Raw genomic sequence first — 19,960 nt, forward strand, 5'->3', positions numbered from 1 at the left:
TGTCTTCCATATTCCTCGTTTATCTTTCTATTTTGTTTCTCACTCTTTTCTCGCTGTAGTTGTCTCTTTCATATTTTGGTTAAAAGTTTGAAAACCCTTTAGAGTTTTTTTATATTTTGCTTAGATATGATATAAAACATCATCAGATCAAGTCCAAAAAATTAGATAAAGAGAACACGGTTAAACAATTTATTAATTGAGGTAAATGATCCAATGTTACATATTTGTGAAGGTAAAAGTATGTGAACCTCTAGGAATAGCATTTAGTTTGAAAGTGAAATTAGAATCAGGTGTTTCAATCAATGGGATGGCAAAATCTTAACAACAGTGGTGTGGATGGCAGGGTTTTAAGGAGAAAGCCACTGATCTACTCTAAAGACAGAAAGACATGGATAAACCAGACGGCTTTTGGAAGAGCATTTTGTGGACCAAAATAGAACATTTTAATTTAATCCTTTCAGACCTGAATTATCTCCAGTGATATCTCCACATTTATTTGCCATATAGATTTTATAGTACAATATTATACTCTAATATTCAACTATATAAAATCTACTGTATATAGCAAATAAATCCAATTAACTAAAATATTTAATTGTTTATTATTTCCAATGTTTTATATATCATATTGATTTTCTGTCTCAAAACAGTAAAAAAAAACATGATTATTTTTTTTTTTATACTAAATCATGCTAAATTAGTAAAATTAGCTTTTATTTTGTCTCAGTGGCTCTAGTAGTACTACTGCCAGGCTACTGTTTTTACAGTGTTTTTGCAGTGGGCGGGGCCAGGCTACTGTTTGATTGGTTTATAAACTGGTTCATTGGCTGGTTCATTCTGGTCCATTCTGAACAGCTCTCAAATAGTGTTTTATGTGCAACTAAACATTTAATTATAAAAAAAATAATAATAAAATACATGACGTCCATTGTAATGGATGCAGGTTCTGAAAGGGTTAAATGAAAAGCTTTATGTTTGGAGAAAGGAAAACACTGCATTCAAGCATATGAACCTTATCACATCTGGTGGTGGTAGCATAGGCGTAGGAACCGGGGGGATGGGTGGGACATGTGGATTTGTCAGGTGGATTTGTCTCCCCCAAAAATGATACAGCAGAAGAACAGGGGTGTCGCCAGGAGCGAATCGTTTCTCTCAGCTCAGCTGTATTTTTAATAAGTAGACAGAATGCTGTGTAAATGGGAAATCTCTTTGCGCCAATCACGGAGCCGGTTCAGGAAGAAGGTCCCGCCTCTTAATAGAAACAGCCAATCAGCTCGCTGGTTTTGCGGAGCGCGATAGTACAGAAAATAATGGTTTATTAAGGTAATTCCACAAATGTTGTTCTAAGAAACTATAAGGAGGGCTTTGATTAATTAAAGCAGATGTGTACCCCCAATATCAAACCCACTCCTACACCCTTGGGTGGTAGCATCATGGTTTGGGCCTGTTTTCCTGCATCTGGGCCAGTATGACTTGCTTTCAATGATGGAACAATGAATTCTGAGTTATATAAGAAGAATTCTAAAGGAAAATGAAATGAACTTCAAGATTAGGTGGGTCATGCAGCAAGACAACGACCCCAAGTCTGAGAAAATAGTAAAACCTGTTGGGATAGACGTGAAATTGAACACTATTTTCTAATCGTCACTGATCTTCACTATCTGTCAATCAGGAATCCGGTTATGCGGCTCTGTGAACACATCCTCCATCAGACGGAGCTTTAATACACAAACACCTTTCAGACTACACTGTTCTACAGCATCTGCTCATCCAGCTTCTACTGAATGATGAAACAGATTGTTAATATTTGAAGCCAGTTTTAATCTAACACAAACAACAAAAAGAGACAAATTTAGATTTTTTTTTTTCAGAAGAAACAAATAATGAATGAATGGATGAACAGACGTCCAAATCTTTAGTTTTGTACATAATTTGAACTCACAAACACTCCCCTTACATAGACCAATAGAAATTCTCCAAAAATGGTTTAACTCTTGCTCTTCCTTTTCTTGGGGTGGTCCTAATGAGTGCCAGTTCCATCATAACTTTTTAATGGATGTACTTGAGGAACATTACTCAAATATTCACTATTCACTGTATACCTGTAACTCTACCTCTTCACTACTTTACTTTAACTGATGCTCTCAAACACTTTATTAAGAGACAAGAAATTCAAGTAATTAACTCTTGATGAATTCAGCACAGCTGTTAACTGAAAGCACAGCAACAGCAGCAAGTCAAATTACATTTTGAGTGGTGATTTTTTGACAGTAACTTGAACAGTAATTTGAATAAAGACTTTTCCACTGAAAGGAAAGTATAGTCTAAGACTATTCTTGTACAAGAAAATTGCATTTAAAGTATATTTTTTTAAGTATACTTAACATTAAAATTGTTATGTACTTAAATGCAAATTAAATGTACTTTTTTAAGGCAACTTAGCTATATTCCAATACAACATAAAAGCATTAGGTTGTGTTTTTTGTCTAACTTTTGCAAACATAAGTAGATTTAAGTATGTGTTTTTTAAACATAATTTGTTAATACACTTGAAGTATACTGTAAATGTACTACTTTGTGTGTTGATGCACATATTGTGTATACCTTAATGACACGGGGGGGGGGGGGGGGGGGAACTACACTAAAAAGTGCACTTTAAGCAATACTTAATTCCAACACATACACAGCTCTAGAGAACAAAATAAGAGACCACTTATTTTATATTAGTGAATATTTTTATTTTTTATATTATTTAATATTAGTGAATATTATTAGAAAATTATGATTTTCTTTGATTTTACCAAATTGAAAAGGAATATAATCAAGAGGAAGATGGATGATCACAAACCATCCAACCACCAAACTGAACTTCTTGAATTTTTGCACCAGGAGTAAAGCAGCATAAAGTTATCCAAAAGCAGTGTGTAAGACTGGTGGAGGAGAACATGATGCCAAGATGCATGAAAAAAAAAAAAAACTGTGATTAAAAACCACCAGGGTTATTCCACCAAATATTGTTATATATTTCTGAACTCTTAAAACTTTATGAATATGAACTTGTTTTATTTGTATTATTTGAGGTCTGAAAGCATCTGCAAATAAATGCTCTAAATGACAATATTTGTATATATTTATATATATTTTTAATGTTCATTTTACTTAAACATATACCTAGTAATAGCAAAATCAGAGAAACTGATTCAGAAACTGAAGTGCTCTCTTCATTTCTTTCCAGAGCTGTATATTTGCTTAAAAATATATATATATATTTAGAAATACATAGAAAGTATATTTAATGTGTATTTTCATACAGTATATTAAACTCCCTCTGATTAAAGTCCCTCTGATTGTCTCTCGTAGTGTAAAGACAAACATACACTTACCATAGAAATTAATGTATTTTACGCCAATTACAGATGCATGACATACTGTAAATACATATGGTCAAAAGTAACGGGACACCTTTAGTAGCTCTAGCAAAGGCAATTCAATATAAAACACATACAAATAAAGACCCATCCAAACACACAACACCAGATTTACAGTCGTTTAATTCAAGTATTATCAGCTAATGAGCAGAATCTAGATCCACGTTCATACAGTCCACATTAATATAATCCACATTAATATAATCCACATTAATGATCCCACAATTAGATCAGAAATATGCTGTATGCTCTTTAATATAATTCACATTCAACACGCAGAAATTACAATACATATTCACACAGACGTTTACACCATCCAGAACGGCCTCCGTTTAAAAGCACAACACATTTACATCAGTTTAAATACAACCTGGTTACAGATCCTAAAACCGTATATATATATATATATATATATATATATATTTAAATTTATATACTGTATACGTTCATGAACAAACATGAGTACAGTAAAGGTTCTATGTATCAAAATAATATTCCACTCAACATAATGGAATCCAAGGAATGTTCGCGATATTCAGATGGGAATTCATGTTTTCCACAAGTCTGGATTTGGACGATATAAAAATAATAAGCACGAATCTAATTTCATTTTTGGGTTCACACATCTGTTACACTTTCCCTTAAATAATTCATTTTTCCCCACAGTATTAATCAGACACCAGTAATTCTCAGCAAACTGGATACTTTGTAAACTCTGTTCACACCTGTTCACTTAATTTAAATCAGGATTATACAGAATATGGATTAGGTGTAAGTGTGAACGCACCCAAGCCTCATTTAAAACTGAATTAATCGGATATATAAACTGCTGATTATGTATAAACAAGCAATCACATTTCAGTCTGATTAAAGGAAAATGCATTTACACATGTACATGGATTTACACTTATTAGTAAATACTTAATCAGACTGAAATCTGATTACTGTGTAGAGAAACGCATATAAAATCCACTCGTAGCGCAACAATTATCTGTTTTGAGTGCGTCTCACACCAATTTCTGAAGTGGTTTTAGAGACTGGATTCATATCTGTATACAATTTGTCTCAGACCGACTTCTGAAGTAGTTTGAGTAATCGGATTTGTATCCATTTTAAATGCGTCTCAGACAAACTCCAAAAGTGGTTTGAGTGATCAGATTTGAGTCTCTTCTAAATGAATCTCAGATCAAATTCTATAGTAGTTTGAGTAATCGGATTTGTATCCATTTTAAATGCATCTTAGACCATATCCTAAAGTGGTTTGAGCGGTCAGATTCGTATCTCTTCTAAATTTGTCTCAGACCAACTTCTGAAGTGGTTCGAGAAATCGGATTCGCGTCCGTTTTAAATTTGTCCCAGACCAACTTCTGAAGTGATTCAAGCAATCGGATTCGTATCTGTTTTAAATTTGTCTCAGACCAACTTCTGAAGTGGTTCGAGAAATCGGATTCGTATCCGTTTTAAATTTGTCTCAGACCAACTTCTGAAGTGATTCGAGAAATCGGATTCGTATCTGTTTTAAATTTGTCTCAGACCAACTTCTGAAGTGGTTCGAGAAATCGGATTCGTATCCGTTTTAAATTTGTCTCAGACCAACTTCTGAAGTGATTCGAGAAATCGGATTCGTATCTGTTTTAAATTTGTCTCAGACCATCTCCTCAAGTGGTTTGAGCGATTGGATTCATATCTCTTCTAAACTTGTCTCAGACCAACTTCTGAAGTGGTTTAAGGGATTGGATATGTATCTGTTGTAAATGCATCTCAGACCATCTTCTCAAGTTGTTTGAGCGATCGGATTCGTATCCCTTCTAAATTTGTCTCAGACCAACTTCTGAAGTGGTTTTAGCAATCAGATTCATATCGGTTTTAAATGCATCTCAGACCATCTCCTGAAACACTTTGAGAGATCAGAAATCTATGTTAAAGTGTGTCTCAGACAGACTCCTGAAGTGGTTTGAGAAATCAGACACATATCTGTTTTAAGTTTGTCTTAGACCACCTTCTAAAGTGATTTGAGAAAAACGATTTTGAATCTGTTTGAATGCATCTTGGCTGCATTTACACTTGATATAATCCTGATTTTTAAAAACACATTAAGTGATCAGGTGTAAACGGAGATTTGGTGTTTTACAGTCTGATCTATATCTGCTGTATCTGTAGAGTAAATATGGTTCTATTCAGTAACAATAAGCTTCTTTCACACTGTAACAGAACCAGTGAAATAGAACCATTTAAACTAACAAAGAACCAGATCTAGGATTTTTATTATTATACGGAAGTGAACTATTCAATTAGAACTAATCCCTTTTCAAAGGCAGATTTATCAGATTTGGTGAAGCTGGTGTTCCCTTTATTGATCGGATCTGATCTGGTCTGATTAAAAACGCTCGCCTAATCAAATCAACACCCTCTTCAGTAACACCTACAGATTAGCGGCTACGATATATATCGATTATCAGACTTATCAGATTACGATCAGATCTTTAGAAGAGTTTAAGGAAAAGTTTAGTTTAAATTACACAAACAACAACAACAAGCTGGAACCTCCTTAAATTAGCATGCATTAAACAAAAACGCTAATGCTAATGCTAATTTTCCGTTTGTTAGCCATTTAAGCTAGTTGTTTGGTCAAGTGCTATTTTATTTTAGCTGTTTATTTTATGTGATGATGCAGCTCAAACGGTTTTATTCCACTTTTTATACGAGCGAGGAAAGAGATGTGTACGAAGTTTATGAACAGGAATAAAAAAAAATCAGATTTTACGAACAATTCTGTTGATTTTAGCGGAATTAAACGTTTAAACATCGTTAAACAAACATTCCTAGACTGAACCAAACCTCCAGAAGGAAAAGCGAACTATAAACTCTCGTATCTGCCTCAAAATATACTTCTATACTAATTCTACTTACGAACTTTTATATGTTACCTCTAAATAGATTATCAGGAAAGCGCCCTCTAGCTGCGGGAGGAGAAAAATAAACCTATGTCCCTTTGCATGTTTTGCACGTTTTATAAGTGAGGTAACATACAGTAGTAGTGAAAATAAAATTAAAACAAAATTAAAGAATTTAAAAAAAGCAAAGAAAAATATAAAGGGTTTCACTTTTAAATAAGACTCCTTTGTAAAGGAGCTGATTATTGGTTATTAATTAGGTTGTAAAAAACATTAATATAACGTTACAACACATAAATACCTGGCTAGCACTGCTGGAGCAGCATTAGCATTAACCGCTAACTGCGCTAAGTGCTAGTTAGCTCTTAATTAGTTCAGAGGCGAGCATATTGGACTGTAGGTTGCTGCTAACCCCGGCTAGCACTGATTGAGCAGCATAAGCATTAACCGCTAACTGTGCTAAGCGCTAGTTAGCTCCTAATTCGTTCAGAGGACAGTATATATCAGACTGTAGCCCTACTGTTTACCATGTTAAAACAAGCTACGTGGGACGAACCGCTAGCTAATATCGCTAAAGATCTGAGGTTTAACAGTATAAATTAACGTGGGATTACTATTTGCCAAATGACAGGCCACTGTTGCCTTTCTATTTATGTGTTATTTAAGTATTAACAACCTAATTAATAACCTATAATTAATTAACTACTTATAAACCCTTTATTAAAAAAGCCTTATTTTAAAGTGGTGCCAAAAAAAACTAAAAGAAACAAAAAAATAGAAAAAGAAAAAAGAAAAAAAGAAAGAAAAAAGGGTAATACTTTATACAATAATGAACAATGAATAACGTGGTTTAAGAGATTGGATTTGTATCTGTTTTAAAAGTAAGTTTCAGACCATCTCCGAAAATGGTTGGAGTAATCAGATTTGTATCTATTTTAAATGCATCTCAGGCCATCTTGTAAAGTAGTTTGAGAGATTGGATAGGTATCTGTTTTAAATGTGTCTCAGACCATATTCTAAAGTGATTTGAAAGATTGGATTTGTATTTGTTTTAAGTGTGTCTCAGACCATCTATTGAAGTGGTTTGAAAGATTGGATTTGTATCTGTTGGAAGTGTGTCTCAGACCAACTCCTAATGTGATTTGAAAGATTGGATTTGTATTTGTTTTAAGTGTGTCTCCTGAAGTAGTTTGAGAGATACAATTTGTAGCTTCTTTAAATGCATCCCAGACCACCTCGTAAAGTAGTTTGAGAGATAAGATTTGTAGTTCTAATAAATGTGTCTTAGACCATCTCCTGAAGTAGTTTGAGAGAGTAGATTTGTAGCTTCTTTAAATGTGTCTCAGATCATCTCCAGAAACAATTTGAGAGATTAGATTTGTATCCGTTGTAAGTGTGTTTCAGAAAAACTCTTGAAGTGGTTTGAGAGATTGGATGTGTATTTGTTTTAAGTTCGTCTCAGACCATCTTCTAAAGTGGTTTGAGAGACAGGATTTGTATTTGTTGTAGTTTGAGAAATTAGATTTGTATCTGTTTTAAGTGTGTCTCAGACCATCTATTGAAGTGTTTTGAGAGACTGGATTTGTATCTGTTGTAGATGTGTCTCAGAAAAACTCTTGAAGTGGTTTCAGAGATCAGATGTGTATTTGTTTTAAGTTCGTCTCAGACCATCTCCTAAAGTGGTTTGAGTGATGGGATTGTATCTTTTTTAAATTTGTCTCAGACCACCTCCTAAAGTAGTTTAAGAGATTGGATTTGTTGCTCTTTTAAACTCGTCTCAGACCATCTTCTGAAGTGGTTTGAGAGATCGTATTTGTATCTGATTTCTGTTTAAAGTGTGTCTCAGAACATCTCATCTCCTGAAGTGGTTTAAGAGATCAATTTGTATCTGTTTTAAGTGCGTCTCAGACCATCTCCTTGCCTTAAGTACTGTTAATTGTGGAAAGAATGGAAAACGAAATATAGAAAAAGAAACAAAGAAATTAACAGATCTAACGTTAAAGTTAGTTTCCCTTTTTTGTGGGTTCTGACAGGTTCTGGTGGGTTCTAATGGATTCTAATGGGTTCTAACGGGTTCTAAAGCATTTGGATACGTTCTGATGCATGATGTTCTCCAGTGTTCCACCACAGATAAGTCGTAAACTCTACGCTACAGGAAAGATGGGTTCTGAGAGCAGGTTCTTCAGCAGGTTGGTTCTGGTTCTGGTTCTCCTAGAGGTTTTCTGGATGTTCTGAAGGTTCTTAAGGTTCTCCTAGTCTCCACCCCTCCTGAGCAGGTATCAGACAGTCCAGAGTTCTGAGAGGAGAGGTGATCAGAACCTCAGCAGGGTTCTGTAGATGTTCAGCCGGGTCTTCAGAAGCCCTGGAGTTCTGGGATGTTCTTATAGAGGTCCAGAGAGTCGGGGTTGGAGAACGCGCCGCGCTGAGTCACCTCCTTACCTGCGATCACCTGCTTCACCGCCACCTCCACCTTCTTACCACTGATGGTGTACTGAAACAAACAAACACACGGAGATCAGATTCATGATTTTTTAAAAATCTGTTTTAAGTACGTCTCAGACCATCTACTGAAGTAGTTCCAGTGAACAGATTTGTATCTGCTTTAATTGTGTCGTAGCTACAAATCTTATCACTCTAACCTCTTCAGGACATGGTCTGTTTTGAATGTGTCTCAGACCACCTCTTGAAGTGGTTGAGTGATCGTCTGAGACCATCTACTGAAGTGGTTTGAGTGATCGGATTTGTATCAGTTTTAAATACCTCTCAGATCACCTCCTACAGTAGTGTGAGTGATCGTCTGAGACCATCTCCTGTAGTAATTTGACAGATCAGATTTTTATCTGTTCTAAATTTGTCCCAGACCATCTCCTGAAGTACTTTGAGACATTATATTTGTACCCGTTTTAAATACATCTCAGAAAAGCTACTAAAGTGGTTTGAGAGATCAAATTTATATCTGTTTTAAACTGGTCTCAGACCACCTCCTGAAGTGGTTTGAGTGATCGGATTTGTATCTCTTATGAAATTGTCTCAGACCATCTTCTGAAGTGGTTTGGGTGATCGAATTTGGATCAGTTTTAAATACATCTCAGATCACCTCCTAAAGTAGTGTGAGTGAACGTCTGAGACCATCTACTTAAGTGGTTTGAGAAATCAGATTTGTATCTGTTCTAAATTTGCCCCGGACCATCTTCTGAAATACTCTGTTTTAAATATGACTCAGACCACCTCCTGAAGTGGTTTGAGAGATCAAATTTACAGTTGTGGTCAAAAGTTTACATACACTTGTAAAAAAACATAATGTTATGGCTGTCTTGAGTTTTCAATAAGTTCTACAACTCTTATTTTTCTGTGATAGAGTGATCGGAACACATACATGTTTGTCACAAAAAACAGTCATAAAATTTGGTTCTTTCATAAATTTATTATGGGTCTGCTGAAAATGTCACCAAATCTGCTGGGTCAAAAATATACATACAGCAACATTAGTATTTGGTTACATGTCCCTTGGCCATTTTCACGGCAACTAGGCGCTTTTGGTAGCCATCCACAAGCTCCTGGCAAGCTTCAGGTCGAATGTTTGACCACTCTTCTTGACAGAATTGGTGCAGTTCAGCTAAATGTGATGGTTTTCTTGCATGAACCCGTTTCTTTAGCACTGTCCACATGTTCTCAATGGGGTTTAAGTCAGGACTTTGGGAAGGCCATTCTAAAACCTTAATTCTAGCCTGGTTTAGCCATTCCTTTACCACTTTTGATGTGTGTTTTGGGTCATTGTCTTGTTGGAACACCCAACTGCGCCCAAGACCCAACCTTCGGGCTGATGGTTTTAAGTTTTCCTGCAGAATTTGGAGGTAATCCTCCTTCTTCATTATCCCATTTACTTTCTGCAAAGAACCAGTTCCACTGGCAGCAAAACATCCCCAGAGCATAATACTACCACCACCATGCTTGACAGTAGGCATGGTGTTCCTGGGATTAAAGGCCTCACCTTTTCTCCTCCAAACATATTGCTGGGTGTTGTGGCCAAACAGCTCAATTTTTGTTTCGTCTGACCAGAGAACTTTCCTCCAGAAGGTTTTATCTTTGTCCATGTGATCAGCAGCAAACTTCAGCCGAGTCTTAAGGTGCCTTTTCTGGAGCAAGGGCTTCTTTCTTGCACGGCAGCCTCTCAGTCCATGGCGATGTAAAACACGCTTGACTGTGGAGACTGACACCTGTGTTCCATCAGCTTCCAAATCCTTGCAGACCTGCTTCTTGGTGATTCTTGGTTGACTCTTGACCATCCTGACCAATCTCCTCTCGGCAGCATGTGATAGCTTGCGTTTTCTTCCTGATCGTGGCAGTGACACAACTGTTCCATGCACTTTATACTTGCGTATAATTGTCTGCACAGTTGCTCTTGGGAACTGTAGCTGCTTTGAAATGGCTCCAAGTGACTTCCCTGACTTGTTCAAGTCAATAATTCGCTTTTTCAGATCCACACTGAGTTCCTTTGACTTTCCCATTGTAGCTTTTGTAGCTGAGTCTAATCACTGGGTCAAATGAGCCCTATTTAAATGGGCTCATGAGAAGTCAACAGCTGTAGTCAATCAGAATCACTTACAAGAAGTGAAGAGGCCATGACATGAAGCTAATTTGATTGACACAACTCGCTACATCACCAAAATTGACAAATTTTGTTGCTGTATGTATATTTTTGACCCAGCAGATTTGGTGACATTTTCAGCAGACCCATAATAAATTTATGAAAGAACCAAATTTTATGACTGTTTTTTGTGACAAACATGTATGTGTTCCGATCACTCTATCACAGAAAAATAAGAGTTGTAGAACTTATTGAAAACTCAAGACAGCCATAACATTATGTTTTTTTACAAGTGTATGTAAACTTTTGACCACAACTGTATATCTGTTTTAAACTTGTCTCAGACCACCTCCTGAAGTAGTTTCAGTGAACAGATTTGAATCTGCTTTAAGTGTCTCAAACCACCTCCTGAAGTGGTTTAAATGACTTCCTGAAGTAATTTAAATAATCAGATTTATATCTGTTCTAGATTTGTCTTAGACCATCTCCTGAAATAGTTTGAGTGATGGGATTTGTACCTGTTTTAAGTGCATGTCAGACCATCTTCTGAAGTGGTTTGAGACATCATATTTGTATCTGTTTCAAATTCGTCTCAGAAAACCTACTTAATTGGTTTGAGTGATCAGATTTGTACATCTTATACATTTGTCTCAGACCATCTTTTGAAGTACTTTGAGACATTGTATTTGTAACGGTTTCAAATACATCTCAGACAAGCTACTGAAGTAGTTTGAGAGATCAGATTTCTATGTCTTCTAAATTTGTCTCAGATCATTGTCTATTTTAAATGCATCTCAGGCCTTCTTGTAAAGTAGTTTGAGAGATTGGATAGGTATCTGTTTTAAATGTGTCTCAGACCAACTCCTAAAGTGATTTGAAAGATTGGATTTGGATTTGTTTTAAGTGCGTCTGAGACCATCTCCTGAAGTGGTTTGAGAGATACGATTTGTAGCTTCTTTAAATGTGTCTCAGATCATCTCCAGAAACGATTTGAGAGATTCGATTTGTATCTGTTGTAAGTGTGTCTCAGACCATCTATTGAAGTGGTTTGAGAGACTGGATTTGTATCTGTTGTAGGTGTGTCTCAGAAAAACTCTCTAAGTGGTTTGAGAGATTGGATGTGTATTTATTTTAAGTTCGTCTCAGACCATCTCCTGAAGTGGTTTGAGTGATGGGATGGTATCTTTTTTAAATGCGTCTCAGACCAACTCTTGAAGTGGTTTGAGACATCCTATTTGTATTTGTTTCAAATACGTCTCAGAAAACCTACTGAAATGGTTTGAGTGATCAGATTCGTATCTGTTCTAAATGTGTATCAGACCACCTACTTAATTGGTTTGAGTGATCAGATTTGTACATCTTATACATTTGTCTCAGACCATTGCCTGAAGTGGTTTGGGTGATCGGATTTGTGTCCTTTTATGTGCGTCTCAAACCACCTCCTGAAGTGGTTTGAGTGATTGTCTGAGACCATCTACTTAATTGGTTTGATTGATCAGATTTGGATATCTTATAAATTTGTCTCAGACCATCTTTTGAAGTACTTTAAGACATTATATTTGTACCAGTTTCAAATAGTTCCAGTGATCAGATTGTATCTGTCGTAAGTGCGTCTCAGATAACCACCTTAAGTGGTTTAAGAAATCAAATTGGTATCTCTTCTAAATTTGTCTCACACTATCTCCTGAAGCAGTTAGAGTGATTTGATTTGTATCTTCTAAAACTGTCTCAGACTATCTAGTTAAGTGGTTTAAGAGATCGGATTTGTATCTGTTTTAAATATGTCTCAGACCACCACCTGAAGTGGTTTGAGTGAACATCTGAGACCATCTACTTAAGTGGTTTGAGTGATTACATTTGTATATGTTTTAAGTGAGTCTCAGACCATTTCCTAAAGTGGTCTGAGAGATCAGATTTGTATCTTATCTATATGTGTCTCAGATCATCTGATGAAGTGTTTGATGGATCAGATTTGTCTCTCTTCTAAATTAGTCTCAGACCACCTTCTGAAGTGTTTGATGGATCAGATTTGTATCTGTATCTTTAAATACATCTCAGACCATCTCCTGAAGTGGCTTGAGTGATCGTCTTAGACCATCTTCTCAAGTGGTTTGAGAGATCGGATTCTTATCTGTTCTAAATTTGCCTCAAACCATCTTCTGAAGTAGTTTGATACATCATATTTGTATCTGCTTCCAATACGTGTCAGACATCGTACTGAAGTCATTTGGGAGATTTGATTTATATCTGTTTTAAGTGTGTCTTAGACCACCTCTTGAAGTGGTTTGAGTAATCAGATTCGTATTTGTTTTAAGTGCATCTCAGACTATTTCCTGAAGTGTGTGTGTGTGTGTGTGTGTACCGGTATGTCTCTAGTCTGCAGGATGAGGGCGGGGACGTGTCGGGCGGAGAGAGCTGCTCTGATGGAGGTCCGGATTTTTCCCACCAGCTCGGCGCTGAACTCCCGACCCGGAACCATCTTCACAAACAGGATCACTCTCTCCTCCCCATCAGAGTTATACTGCGGCACACACACACTGTCCGACACCTCCTCAAACGCCTCCACTGCAACACACACACACACACACACATTTATACTCAGCAAGGAGTACCAACACCACACTTACAGCATGTACATAAAAAAAATGCAAAGAAGGATAAACTAAAATTAAAGAGAAAAAGAAAAAGAAGGAAAGAAATAGGAATGAAAAAGAAATAAGAAAAATGAATAAATAAAAAAGGAAAAACAAAAAAATTATCATAAATAAAATAAAAGAAGAAGAAGAAGAAAGGAACATTTAAGTCAAAACAAATAAAAGGAAAAAAAGATAAAGAAGCAAAAGTAGAAACAAATGAAAAAACTAATAAAACAGGTACAGGAAACAGGAACAAAACAAATACATCAAAATGAAAAACAAATATATATATAAAGAATAAGAAAGGAATAAAGTAAAAAGAAATAATAGGAAAACTGAGAAGAAAAGCAAAAAGAAAAATAAGCTAAAGAAAAAGAAATAAAAAACTAATAGAACTGATAGATAGAAGGAAAGAAGGAAAGAAACAGGCATACAGAAAAAGAAATGGACAAAGCAGAAACAAAACATAAATACATAAAAAGAAAAAGAAAAAAGGAAGAAGAAAGGAATATTAAGTTAAAAAAGGAACGATAAGAAGTAAGAAGAAAAGCAAAAAGAAATTGAAGCAAAATTAAGAAAAAACTAATAAAACAAAGAAAAAGAGAAAACTGACAAAAAGTAACAAAAAAGAAGTAAAAATAAGACAGGAAAAAGGCAAAACAAGGGAAGAGAACAAAAAAGGATAAGGAAAGAAAAAAGGGAAAATGAAGTAAAATATAATAAAAGAAAAATAACTCAAACTAGACTGATAAAAAAGAATAAAAAGAGGAAAAAGAAGGACAAAAAGGGAAAGTGAAAGAAAGTGCTTCTTCATCTACTTTAGAAACTTCTTACCGATGTTGTAAATCTCTGAACTTCCAAACCGAACTCCGTTAGGATTCAGCGTCCCGTCACTGTTAACAAAACAAAAAAAACACATTAAAACACATGCTCACAACCGCACACACTCACACCTTATAAGTGTGAAATTGAACAGGTTACTGTGAGATCACTAAAACACTACATTCAGACTGAGATATTTTAATATAAGGCCTGAATACAGACAGTAAGAAGTGTGGGAGAGAACTACAGAGCTTCTGAAACTTTAACTAACAGTCTTTACATCACTCTCTAATTCATTTAATTATTTATTTATGAATAAAACGCTGCTATTGGCTCTTTAACTGCAGCCCCTCCCCGTTCAGACCGGGCTTCAGTAAATCCAGTAAAGTCTGGGGATTAATAGAGTCTGTATGTGTTTTTCAGGGATGTAGAGAAAGTTCTCACCTCCTCCCCAACATCACAATCCCTCCAGTCCTCGGGTTTATCTTACAGTAATCTCCATGAGCCCACACACCTGAACACCAGACAGAGAGAGAGAGAGAGAGAGAGAGAGAGAGAGAGAGAGAGAGAGGAAAAAAGAAAAACAGAGGAAGGAAACAAAAAAAGATAGATAAGACAGGCAAAAAAACAGAAACAGTGTGCCATGTTACCCTGGGTGGTTGCTATGGTGTTACTGAGTGGGCGTTAAAGTGTAGTAAAAGGAGTCTGGTATGGTATTAGCTATTGTTTGCTAGGGTGTTTATGTGGCTGCAGTTGTTGTGGAATCCCAGATTCTTTCTACTGTGTTCCAAAATGGTTAATAAGGAATTACAGGTGGTTGCTACAGGGATGTTAAATGGTTACTAGATGGATGCTACAGTGTGCCCAGTGGATACAGTTTTTTTTTTCTTGTTGCTGGAGTACTTATTGTGGTTGCTAGGCACATGTTATGGAATCCGAGGTGGTTGCCAAAGGTTTGCCAAGTGGCTGCATGGGTGTTTGTGTATAACTAGTATATTTGTGTCTTTCTAACAAAATAACTGTTTTTCCTATAGGGGGTTGGGGGCGGGTTGTAAAAAAAAAAATGTCTAAAGAAACTGCACAACCTAAAAAAAAAACAAATGTCCGAAGAAGCCAAACATCCAAACATACCGCATGCAGAAGATACCATAGATACTGTACATATGAAGACACCGAATTTCCAAAGGAACCGAGCTTCGGAAAGAAAAACGAGAGTCTGGCAAAACCCTACATATAAAGAAACTCTATGCCAGAAAAAAAACCTACATACGAAGAAACCCTACATACGAAGAAACCCTACGAACAAAGAAACCCTAGGACCGAAGAAACCCTACAACCAAGAAACCCTACAACCAAGAAACCCAACGACCAAGAAACCCTACGACCAAAGAAACCCTACGACCAAAGAAACCCTACGACCAAAGAAACCCAACGACCAAAGAAACCCAACGACCAAAGAAACCCTACGACCAAAAAAACCCTACGTCCAAAAAAACCCTACGTCCAAAGAAACCCTACGTCCAAAGAAACCCTACGTCCAAACCAAAGAAACCCTACGTCCAAAGAAACCCTACGTCCAAAGAAACCCTACGTCCAAAGAAACCCTACGTCCAAAGAAACCCTACGTACAAAGAAACCCAACATCCAAAGAAACCCTACATCCAAAGAAACCCTACGTAAAAAAGAAACCCTACGTCCAAAGAAACCCTACGTCCAAAGAAACCCTACGTCCAAAGAAACCCTACGTCCAAAGAAACCCTACGTCCAAAGAAACCCTACAACCAAAAAACCCTACGTCCAAAGAAACCCTAAGTCCAAAGAAACCCTACGTACAAAGAAACCCTACGTACAAAGAAACCCTACGTACAAAGAAACCCTACGTCCAAAGAAACCCTACGTCCAAAGAAACCCTACAACCAAAGAAATCCTACATCCAAAGAAACCCTAAGTCCAAAGAAACCCTACGTACAAAGAAACCCAACAACCAAAGAAACCCTACGTACAAAGAAACCCTAAGTCCAAAGAAACCCTACATCCAAAGAAACCCAACGTAAAAAAGAAACCCTACGTCCAAAGAAACCCTACGTCCAAAGAAACCCTACGTCCAAAGAAACCCTACGTACAAAGAAACCCTACATCCAAAGAAACCCTAAGTCCAAAGAAACCCTACGTCCAAAGAAACCCTACGTCCAAAGAAACCCTACGTCCAAAGAAACCCTACGTCGAAAGAAACCCTACGTACAAAGAAACCCTACGTCCAAAGAAACCCTACGTACAAAGAAACCCTACGTCCAAAGAAACCCTACGTCCAAAGAAACCCTACAACCAAAGAAACCCTACATCCAAAGAAACCCTAAGTCCAAAGAAACCCTACGTACAAAGAAACCCTACGTACAAAGAAACCCAACAACCAAAGAAACCCTACGTACAAAGAAACCCTATGTCCAAAGAAACCCTACAACCAAAGAAACCCTACATCCAAAGAAACCCAACGTAAAAAAGAAACCCTATGTCCAAAGAAACCCTACGTCCAAAGAAACCCTACGTCCAAAGAAACCCTACATCCAAAGAAACCCTAAGTCCAAAGAAACCCTACGTACAAAGAAACCCAACAACCAAAGAAACCCTACGTCCAAAGAAACCCTACAACCAAAGAAACCCTACGACCAAAGAAAACCCTGTTAAAAAATAACCTTACATCAGAAGAAATCCTATGCCCAAAAAATGCTACTCTAAAAAAAAAAAACGTTTGTCCGAAGAAACCCTACGTCCAAGGAAACTCTACAACCAAAGAAAACCTACGTCAGAAAAAAACTCTATGTCAGAAGAAAACCTACACACAAAGAAAACCTACATTCCAAGAAACCCTGTTAAAACATAACCCTACATCAGAAGAAACCCTATGCCCAAAGAAACCCTATGCCCCAAAAAAAACTACGTCAAAAAATAAACATACCTCCCAAAAATAACTATATGTAAAGAAACTCTACAACCGAAAAAACCCTACATTCGAAGAAACCGCACCTCTAAAGAAATCCTACGTCCAAAACTGGATCACATAACCAGACCAAACCAGCTGGAACTCTGGATAAATGTATTAAAATCTGGATAAAAGCATAAAAAAATTATTGGACTATAAAGTCTGAATAAAATAAACAGAAGGTATCTGGTATAACAGTGCAGGAGCTGCAGAACTGATGGTGCGGTAAACGGGTGCGGTGTTACCGGAGTCTGCAGGGCTGTAATGGAGAGATCTCCTCTCCTGCTAACAAAAGCTGGCAAGCTCCTTTATTCCATTTGCGGCGTGAGATCATTTAATCAATGCAGACGGCTTTAGAAAAACTCCAGCCTCAATCCCGGACACGCCGGCGTGCTGACTGCAGCTAAACAAGACAAGGACAGATCATTTACTCTCTGGAACGGTCATAAACCCACCACGTCCCCCCCCGCCACCACTGCGTCCCCCTGTCCCCCCCGCCGGCCTGACACTCAGGGACACTCGCAAATAAAACCAGGCAGAACCGATTCCAGTGCAGAACCTTCTGCTTTAACCCCTCAGGGTTCAGACCACGGCACAGCCCCGGTGAAGACACCAGCGTCTCTGAGCGCACGCGGCTTACGGCTGTATCAGTTACAGTGGGTGGGCAAAATAATGGAAACACCACCGGGCAAAAACTCTGATATCTGAGTAATGAGATGCTGAAGAGCTTTCTGACACTGAGGAGCCTCGGGCTTTCCTCTCCCAGAGAACCCGTTAGAACCGCTCCGATAATAGAACCAGCCAAACAGATAAACCCGCCTTCAGGCTTTAGGAAAAAAAATAAAAGAAAAGAATGAAAAAATGACGTAGAAAACATGAGAAAGGTGTTATTTTGTGGCTGTGGTGTTGATAAGTGGGTTATTAAGTGTTGTATGGTGTTACAAGGTGGTTCCTACGGTTTCGCAGATGGTTGAAATGCTGTTGCTAAAGTGGAGGTTGTGGTGTTGCTAGGAGGATGATGCGGTATTCCGAATACACTGCACGCCCAAGGAAACCTGAATCACACAACCAGACTGAGGAATCTGGAACCGTGCAGATTATGGTGTTACAAGGAGGACGATATGGTATCTGAGGTGGTTGCTTTGGTGTTATTAAGGCGGTTATCAAGTGGTTGCTATGGTGTTGTTAAGGAGGTTATTAAGTGATTGAAATGTTGTTACTAAGTGGAGGTCATGGAGGTTGCTATGGTGTTGTTAAGGAGGTTATTAAGTGGAGGTCATAGTGCTGCTAGGAGGATGATACAGTATTCCAGATAGTTGCTATAAAATTGTTAATGTGGTTATTAAGTGGTTGCTATGGTGTTGATAAGGTGGTTATTAAGTGGAGTTTATGGTGTTGCTAGGAGGAAGATACAGTATTCCAGATAGTTGCTATGATATTGTTAATGTGGTTATTAAGTGGTTGCTATGGTGTTGATAATGTGGTTATTAAGTGGAGTTTATGGTGTTGCTAGGAGGAAGATACAGTATTCCAGATAGTTGCTATAAAATTGTTAATGTGGTTATTAAGTGGTTGCTATGGTGTTGATAAGGTGGTTATTAAGTGGAGTTTATGGTGTTGCTAGGAGGATGATATAGTATTCCAGATAGTTGCTATAAAATTGTTAATGTGGTTATTAAGTGGTTGCTATGGTGTTGATAAGGTGGTTATTAAGTGGAGGTTATGGTGTTGCAAGGAGAAGAACACAGGTGAGCTCAGGTTACCTGGGTAGGTGGAGAAGTAAGCTTTGTGGTATTTGCTGCCGTTCTCATCGTTCCAGAAGTGGGTGGGCTGACAGGGAATCGGCTTCAAACACACCAGCTCCCCACTCTCCCCCCACACCGGCTTACCTGAGACAGGTAACACACACACACACACACACACACACACATTAACACTATAAACACTGTACTATTATATATACACACACACAGGCTTACCTGAGACAGGTAACACACACACACACACACACACACATTAACACTATAAACACTGTACTATTATATATACACACACACAGGCTTACCTGAGACAGGTAACACACACACATTAACACTGTAAACATACTGCACTATATATACTGTACTATTATATACTGTACTCTATACACACACAGGTGAACTGTTTAATAAGCTGCACAGTGAAGGTAATAAAACTTACCCTCGTAGCTCCAGGCCTCCACAGCCATGCCCAGGTTCCGAGACTGAATCTCTCCCCGGTAAACCGGCACCGTGAAGTTCTGACCCATAAAACACGAGACGATGTCCGTCCCACCTGATCAGAGAGAGAGAGAAAGAATAAAAAGAGAAAAATTAATGGGGAGATATGGAGAGAATTAGGAGACAGTAAGAGATAAAAAGAAAAAAATAATAAAAGTATAGAGAAAGTTTGAAAAATGAGGGGAAAACAAGAAAAAAAGGAGGGGGAGGCACAAAGGAGAGCATAAGAAAAAGGAGATAAAAAATAATGAAAGGAGAGAAAACGAGAGAGAAAGAACAGTCAAGAAAAAAAAAAGTTAAGAAAGTGAGGAGAAAAAGAAAGGAAAGAAAAATTGGGAGAAAAACGAGCTAAAA

At 37.4% G+C, this 19,960-nt stretch overlaps 1 protein-coding gene across 1 annotated transcript in view; it reads right to left on the bottom strand.

Moving 5' to 3' along the window:
* Positions 1 to 3,533: 3,533 nt before the first annotated feature.
* Positions 3,534 to 19,960, bottom strand: part of aacs (acetoacetyl-CoA synthetase) — a 71,018-nt gene continuing 54,591 nt past the window's right edge. Inside the window, exons 13-18 of the mRNA XM_049470588.1 lie at positions 19,548 to 19,661; positions 19,112 to 19,237; positions 14,813 to 14,882; positions 14,381 to 14,439; positions 13,273 to 13,475; positions 3,534 to 8,813 (exon numbers count right to left, since the gene is read on the bottom strand). Of these exons, the coding sequence (XP_049326545.1) occupies positions 8,676 to 8,813; positions 13,273 to 13,475; positions 14,381 to 14,439; positions 14,813 to 14,882; positions 19,112 to 19,237; positions 19,548 to 19,661 (710 nt within the window). The 3' untranslated portion in view covers positions 3,534 to 8,675. The remainder of the gene's footprint in view (positions 8,814 to 13,272; positions 13,476 to 14,380; positions 14,440 to 14,812; positions 14,883 to 19,111; positions 19,238 to 19,547; positions 19,662 to 19,960) is intronic.

The sequence above is a fragment of the Astyanax mexicanus genome, chromosome 22, assembly GCF_023375975.1.
Source record: "Astyanax mexicanus isolate ESR-SI-001 chromosome 22, AstMex3_surface, whole genome shotgun sequence".
In the NCBI taxonomy this organism is placed as follows: Eukaryota; Metazoa; Chordata; class Actinopteri; order Characiformes; family Acestrorhamphidae; genus Astyanax; species Astyanax mexicanus.